General features: G+C 44.8%; 1 protein-coding gene across 7 annotated transcripts in view; it reads left to right on the plus strand.

Moving 5' to 3' along the window:
- LOC105086566 (patatin-like phospholipase domain-containing protein 4) overlaps window positions 1–8085 on the plus strand; it is a 90575-nt gene that overhangs the window by 16943 nt on the left and 65547 nt on the right. For 5 of the 7 annotated variants that reach the window (XM_064482615.1, XM_010977088.3, XM_010977090.3 and 2 more), the window contains exon 6: window positions 5026–5178. In XM_064482615.1, coding sequence (XP_064338685.1) covers window positions 5026–5178 — 153 coding nt within the window. Of the gene's footprint in view, window positions 1–5025; window positions 5179–5918; window positions 6132–8085 lie in introns of those variants that run through there. The other 2 variants (XM_010977087.3, XM_010977089.3) reach the window with 2 other exon arrangements.

Below are 8085 nucleotides of genomic sequence, written 5' to 3' on the forward strand. Positions count from 1 at the left end.
AGATGTGTCTGTCCAGGATGGGCAGAAACAGCCAGAGAAGACAGGAGAGCTGTTTTTGGCACCTGGCCCTGAAGGCAGGAGGCCTTAGAGACATTCAGAGGAGAGCACGCACCTGCAGCCTGCTGTCAGCACTGCCCAAGGGCATTTCGGCCAGCTCCCTTCTCACTCTGCACCAGGTTCTTACTGAATGTCCACCATCCTACCCCAGCCCGCTCCACGGCATGCACTCACTTCGTAAACAAACTCGGTGTCTACCTAACACTCAACCGAGACAGGCCTTTTGTAATCAGTGTCTATGTAACACACACCAGAGCTAAGTACTTTATAACCAAACACAGCATCTGTTTGACACACAAAGAGAAGCATTTTACACTCAGATACAGTATCTATTTAACACCTACTCAAGATCAGGCACATATTTATGGATGGATAAGTACCATTTGTTTTCAGTTTATGTTGTATGCATGCATGCATAAACATGCACACGGAAAGTGTGTAATAGCTGCCATTCATCCGCTTTGAAGGCCCAGCAGAGAGTCCGTGATTAATGACTTAATGCTCTGACAGCGAAGGAATTGAGTCTTACACATCTCTTAGCTAACATAATCAGGGAACTGTGTTCTGACCTCATCAGTCCTCACGACTTTCTTGTTCTGAGTTTTCCTGGTCCCTCCAGCCGTTTGCTGCACTTCTGATAGGATTCTTGGTCCAAACCAGTCTCCCCTGGAATGGCTGTCTAAAAGGGACAATGAGGAGGGGGGAGGGGGAGTACCTGGATGAGGCTGTGTAAGACACAAGGATGGGGCACCCAAGGGTGGGCGTCACGTCCAATGTGGATGCTGTTGATCAGCCATATGCATGGATACGTTACTTGCAGTGATGCGCTTATATGCAGCAGGCTAAAACCGTCTTTGTGACCAGTTAGACACATAATATACTCTGATTTATTTTTCTAAAGCAATGTAAAATAACTTAAGCATAAGCTCATGGAAAGCCTGGTTTTTCCCTATTTTTGATACTGCGTCTCAGAGCTAGCAGAAACCCAGTTACCAAGTAGCATATGTTTGTTGTCACTTAAAAATCTGAGAGGTGTCCCATTTTACATAATGTATTTTCCCTCTTAGAGCAGTAAAAATCCTCATTTATCTTTAGATACAAATTTTGAATAAAGATGCTATCAAAATCAACCTTACATTACGATTATGAACTTTAATTTTATGAACTGAAACATAGTGATTTTACATCACGTTGTTGCTTTATAATATGTAATAATTACGACAGAGATGGCTAAGTGTCTTTAAAAAATGCACACAAAATGCTCAGGGGTTTCATGAGATTATATATTATCATCAAAAGTGGAATTAGAATCCAAGAGTTGGAATTGCTGATGTGATGGATACATTAAGAGGTGGTGACTGAGAAGGTGGGGTGTAGAAATAGTATCTCAGTGAGAGAAAGAAAACGGGAGGGAAAGGATGATGGAATCAAGGTTAGAACAGAGCCCATAAGCCTAGTGGCTCTGAGACTGAGCGGAACATTTCTGTTGTATAAATAGTAAAGACTGTTATGAAGGGGGTGCAGGTGAGAGACGCTCCTAGTTTCTTCCAACATACACTTTCCTCTTCCTCCTTAGTAACAGAACCCCAGTTTTTAGCTGGACCTATTGCTGTGAAGCAAAAAGGCCACGTTCCCTAGCTTCCCTTGCAGCTAGGCGTGGCCACCTACTCAAGTGCTGTCCAAGGTGAGGTACGCTGAGTTACTTTGGCACTTACAGGAAGGGAGTGGTATACCTTTGTTTTCTTCTTGCTGCCTGAAACTCAGACGTGATGACCAGAGCTCTAGCAGCCATTGTGGATCATGAGGCCACAGATCACACCTTACGTATCAAATAATGAGCTAGAAAGACCTGGGCCCTGAAGGACTTGAGGAGGAGGACCTTACTAGTTTACCTTCTATATTCCTTTTACCAGAAAGAAGTAAAACTTCTCTTGTTATTATGGCTTTCTATCAGATGCATGAGGATCCACTCTCATTTCCTCAGTTTCCTTTTCTGTAAAAGGAGGAAACTGAGCATACTACCAGTGTACCTTCCTATCCAGTTGGGTTCTTGTGAAGGTCAAATTAAATGACACATGAGAAACTGCTGAATAAACCCACAGGCTCTGTGCCATGGTATTTATATGAATTTATGATAATTATGTATCTGAACCTCTCATTCAATATTCTTCCAAAAAAGTATTTTCTATTCACTTGGTTTTTGAGCAAATTACACTCGAAGGAAACAACGCTCTGAGTCGAGGGTCTGTCTCGAGCAAATCCCCATGTGGAATGTGTATCCAGGCACACACTGGATGTTCTGAAAATACTCTCTGAATGAACAAATGGGTCCTCTCAGTAGAGGCGACCACCTTGGGTTTTAAAGTTTTCCCCTTTAATTATATAACAAGAGTTGCTTGAAGTCATAAACCTCATATGCACCCACAACATATCATGTGTCAGGAAAAGTTGACAGTGCTGATGAAAACCCTGCCCTGTTGCGGGGTGACAGGTGCCACTGCCCCTTTAGAATGATTCCGTGAACTCTGGTTCTCAGTGCTGGGACCCTCCCCCCACGACTGCGGCTTCAGAATTTCTTTTCTATTGATCACGTGTTTATCCCCAACTCTTTGGACTCAGACAGCTGACTTACCATGGAGCGCATTTAGAATATGGTCAGAGATCGGAATAAAGGGTGTTATTAGGACAAGTGAAGGCAGCTGTGAGGCCAGCAGCAAATTTGATTTTGAAACACATTCTGCCCGGGAATATTTTTTAGGCATGTGGCCTTCCCTTTCCTCTGAGGAGGATGGTGCTGTGTGCTGGAAACTAACAAACGCAGGGTGAAACCATCATGGGAGGAACCACCTGAGTTCCTTTTCTTGAGGAAGATTTCGGAATCCTAGGATTCCGAGCAGTAGCTCCCTGCTTAGGAAATGCTGCCCCACAAGGTGGGAATGACATTCAGGAATGTGTAGCAAACAGCCAGAGAATTAACGGGCAGGAGTCTGTAACATGCAGAATTTTAAACTATCCATAGTGCACGAGATATAAAATATTTGTACTGAGGAGTGTTGATTGCTGTGATAGTTTCCAGAAATTTTGCTAGAATCAGCGTGCCTGAATGCACGTGTGGTGGTGGTGGGGGTGATACAGCTCATGAGAGCATCAATCCGGAGTGAGAGGCACTGCCTTCAGAGCATCTGAGCTGCCGGGGTTACGGTAGTAGAGGCGCGAGTAACACTGAAAATTTAATCAAGTCGTTTGATAAGCTATCTGTTTTCCCTAGTCATTTGTCCAATCACAAAAAGCCAACAAGAGTGAACAAAATTTGGAAAGAAGGATTTTCAGTTCCCTGAAACCGCAGTCATTAGCCCCATGGTAAATTAGAACACTGTGCAATTTAATAAGCCAGAATGCCCTTCTTTTCCTTAAGTTGAGCAAGTCAGATGAGCTCTTATTTAAGCCGAATGACACTTGGTACATACTTGTAATTTCCCTTGATGAAACCTATGCGAATCTGTACATCATTGGGGGAATGTTCTGTTGAGAATATGAAAGGTAATTTTTTCCCTCTCGTGATATTAACCTATTCCGGGAACTGGTATCCAAACCCAAAGCAGTCAGGAAAAAAAAAAAGCTCCAGGACAGTTAGGCACAGAACCAGATTATCTGGTGGCCTTCTCATTACAAATCTCCCTTTTCCAGACTGTGTTTGTAAGTCACGTGTGTATATATGTACACACACACACGTAAACATTATATACAAATGTATATGAATGTGCCTGTATAATGCACATGATACAATTGTACAATTATATGTGCTACGTTCTTTTAAAAATAATGACATTAAGCAAACTATCCAGGTCAGGTTCATTTTAATCTAACCTACTTAGGTTGTCTCCTCCACCAAAATGGAACTCCCTCGAAAGAGATTTTCAACACATTTTTCACCTTTCATTCACTTACTTTTATTCCCTTTGTGGGGGAGTTGGTGGTTGGCCAAGGCCTTTGTAAATAGTGTGGTACTTTTAAAAAGACATCTTAGAAAAGAATGGTTTTAACTGAATTAAGGACATTTTATGCTTGAGCTTCCCTCTTTCCTCACCCCACCTCCTTGCTTTTGCCACGAGAGATTCTTTTGCCAGGGGGTCTCAACAGTTACCGGCCTTTCCCCCTGGGGCACAGCAGCTGCAGAACATTTCCAACATAGATATAACTGGATTTGACCTTCAGTGTCCTGTGTTTGCTTACTTGTTAGCGCTGATTACGTTAATACGTCCGTTCAAGGACGGGTTGAGGCCCTTCTGCCTTCAGACAGCATAAGGAATGCTGCCATGTGTTTCTTCAGCCCTTTCTCAGCACACACTTCTGCAGAAGCCTCTAGAAGCTCTCCTGACCTGCTCTGTCCCTCCCCCCTCCTCTGGGCTTGGGTCTGAAAGCACAGACTCTGAGTCCTGTTCATGCTTTACAGAGCATTTCTCATTCTGCTCGGCTTGAAGGCCTTAGGTACTTGGGAGCCACTGTGGAAACAAGAGGGTTTCTGGCTGGTCTGTTTATTTTTAAGTTTGCTGCAGAAAATGCCAGTTTCCACTTTTAGGATAAAGATAGAACCTCCCGTGGTGGGGGGGTGGTATGGCTTTCCACTCTGATTAGATACTGAATCCCAACCTAATTACACATGGCTTCTTACCTTGCGCCGTCATCAGTAAAAACTTAGGTGCTTCTTATGTAAAGCAATCTATTTAAAGCTTTCAGACAATTGGAGAGATTTCCTGATTGGGTCCAGCTTTCTTATTCTATGGGTAAATGACAGGCATGCAGAGATTGGCTTTGCTTCCAAAACAAATCTAATCTGATTAGTCCTCATAAATAGGAATGTAAGAGTCCCTCCAAGGCAGGGGTTGTGCTGCTGAGAAACCGAGGCTCGCTTTCTCCTGGTGGGAGCTGTGTCACTGGCGCGTGCTGACAGGGCATTTCTCCCCACAGAAGTGGGTGGACGGTGGCTTCACCAACAGCCTGCCCATCCTGCCTGTGGGCCGGACGGTGACCATCTCCCCATTCAGCGGACGACTGGACATCTCCCCGCAGGACGAGGAGCAGCTGGGTCTCTACGTTAACGTCACCAATCAGAACATCCTGGTAGGTACTTACGTCCGCCGGTGCTTGAAGACAGCTCATCTCCTAACACTTCCCACATGCTTCCAGAACTTGGCCAACTCCGTCATACATATTTTTAGTAACTTCTGGCACGTTTTACGCGTGTGGACCTGGGTACCTGTAGACCGTGAGTGTGCTGTCCTTTCGCGGTTCATTACTTGTCTCTTTGTGAAATGTTTTCCATGTCTTCGCTTACTTTTCAAATCAAGAAGCTTGGCAGGGTTTAAGAATTAGGTTCTTTAGTTGCTTAAAAAGGTGGCAGTAATTACGTATGTAAAAATATAAAAGGGAAACTCAGGGACCTAACAATAATTTACATAAAAATGTTGATTTCCTTCATCTAGTGTAATGGTTCTCAGCAGGGGCTGATACTATAAGCAGAAGACATTTGCCAGGGTCTGGAGACATTGTGGGTGGTCACATCTAGGATGTGTCCTGGAGTCTAGAGGGTGGATGAGCTTAGCATCCTGAGCTGTACAGGACAGCTCCCACCTCGGAGGAGGACCTGGCCCAAGGCATCCATCAGTACCTTCATCCATCGGTACCCCAGGGCTGAGAGACCTTCACCCTGTGTGTGGGTGGAGGTGAATTTTTACGTTTAATTCTTTTCCTCTCGATTCTGGAAACTCTGTGATGGTATCTATGGTAGGAGAGCTTCCGGAACTCCATATGCTGACCTGCACTGCGATGTCCTGCAGCCCCACTTTGTTCTTCTGTCCTAGTTGTCCATGGCCAACTTGGTGAGGCTTAACCAAGCCCTCTTCCCACCAAACAGGAGGAAAATGGAATCACTGTATCAACGTGGCTTTGATGACACCACCAAGTTTTTACTTAAAGAAAGTTGGTTTGAAGAGAGTGCTTAAAACTTTGCAACGCAAAACATATTTCCGGCAGTTTTTGATGGAAATTTCTAATTAAATCCTTTTTTTTTTAAAGCCTGTCATAACGCTTATCAGTTGTACTACTAGCTTTTGTAATCTTTGTCATTGTTAATTATTTAAATCATTACTTGGTACAAGGAAATAAGAGGTATTTTGTTAGAATCTGGCAGCGCCATTAAGAGAGATACGCTCAGGTGATAAGGAACCATTTTAAGAAAACCGTCATGCCTTTTGAAAGCCCGTATGAAATTTAAGGAGTAGGCTCTTGGGGGTGAACCCTGGAGTGGTTGGTGAAAACGAGGGGTCCTTGCATGCAGGTTTTGTACACACAGAAGGTGGCAGCACCCTTTAGACGTGGAGCGTGGGTGTTCCCAGGAGATACTGGTGTCCCATGGTCCAGAACAGAAGGAACCATGTTCTGAGGCTGATCTCCAGGCCCTCTCTGATGGGAGAGGAAAGACTGGAGAAATAGTTGGCATCTCGGAAGGCCTTTAACAAGGGGTGGAGGAACACGGGTTTGCTTTCCCAGGGCGTGGGCAATTGCTCCTGGTCAGGACGGTGACAGCAGAGGGGGACCGGAAACGCAGGAGACTTTGAAACAGGTGTGTTTCCCCTCCTCCTCCTCCCCCACAAGCCTGCCCACTGGCTAAGGTGCTGACGAGGCTGTTTTGATGCCTCCCTGCTCTAAAACCGAGGCGGCTGTTCACACTGTGTCTCTGTCACGGTTTCTCTGTCCCTCTCCCCGTTCCTCCAAGGCCACAGTTCACGCGGTTCAGCCTTACTGTGTATCCTGCACTGTGATGTCCTGCGGCCCCACTTTGTCTTTCTGTCCTGGGAACTTAGAGACAACTCTGCGAACCGTGAAGAACCGAGCCAACCAAATAGCCTAGCAAAGAATTCAATCCAGAATAATCATTCGTTTCTTCTTCTTAAATCATGCTATCCTGACTCCCAGTCTCCCATTTCTTGAGTAGTTGTCGTATCTCTGGAGGATTCGCGTGTGAATTTCTACTAATTTGCGTACACCGTCTTCAATCTTCAGTCTGGTTTTATGGGGCTTTGCCGAGCGTGAACTCTTAATTACTAAGAAGCAGTGAGACACAAACCCGTTTAATTGCATGTTTTTAATGGTTATGCATTTCTCTTTTTACCATTTGAAACCATTCTTTAAATCAATTTTATGGCTCCTAAAAGCCCAAAATACACAACTTTAGCACATAAACAGCAACTATTATTGCCTCTTTTCTAACAAGTTATGCTGAGACTCACGTGGAGCAGTGATGCGCCTTGAGGGGGGTCTATTTTTCCAACTATAGCAAACATGCAGTTCAACCGTAATATGTTGTTTTAATCAGTGACGTGAAGTGGATGGATTCTCAATTCATTCTGACATCACTAAAAAATTCACTAAATTTTCCTTTTATATCATTTTGGGTGAATAATCTATTTGTGTGTTTTTGCAACATTTTTGGGTGCCTCCCCCTGAGCAAGAGCAAATGTTAATAGGTTAGACTTTTACATATTTCTTACCGACTGCATCTGTCCTCGACCGTGGTAGTGGGTGGTGCTTTCCGTGAAAGACACTGTAAGACGGCTGAGAGGTGGGTCTGCGGGGCAGCACCGTTCTGACGTGAGGGAGACGTGGCGGTGTCACAGAGCACGTCACCTGCAGCTCGCTGTTCTCCAGGTGTGCTGGGCCAGATCCTCACCTGGGGCGGCTGCAGGGCGTCCTCGTGCAGCTGTGCTCGGGGAACAGGCGTTAACAGCAGGCCGCGCGTGTCCCTGGGATCAGCATTTCACAGCACCGTGGCACTGGTGTCTGGGAAATCTGAGGAGACCTTCTGACCCACGTCCTAATAGGTCTGCACGGTAATTACTGTGATTGGCAGCTTGATAAGTTCCCAGTTCCCTGTTGGGGCAATTTCCTAATACCTTGGAATCTGTCATTTAAAATTTCATTAGTCTTTTCTTCTTTTCAATAACAGTCTTTACTTCGTAACTATAGTAA

Source organism: Camelus dromedarius, chromosome X (assembly GCF_036321535.1).
Source record: "Camelus dromedarius isolate mCamDro1 chromosome X, mCamDro1.pat, whole genome shotgun sequence".
Lineage (NCBI taxonomy): Eukaryota > Metazoa > Chordata > Mammalia > Artiodactyla > Camelidae > Camelus > Camelus dromedarius.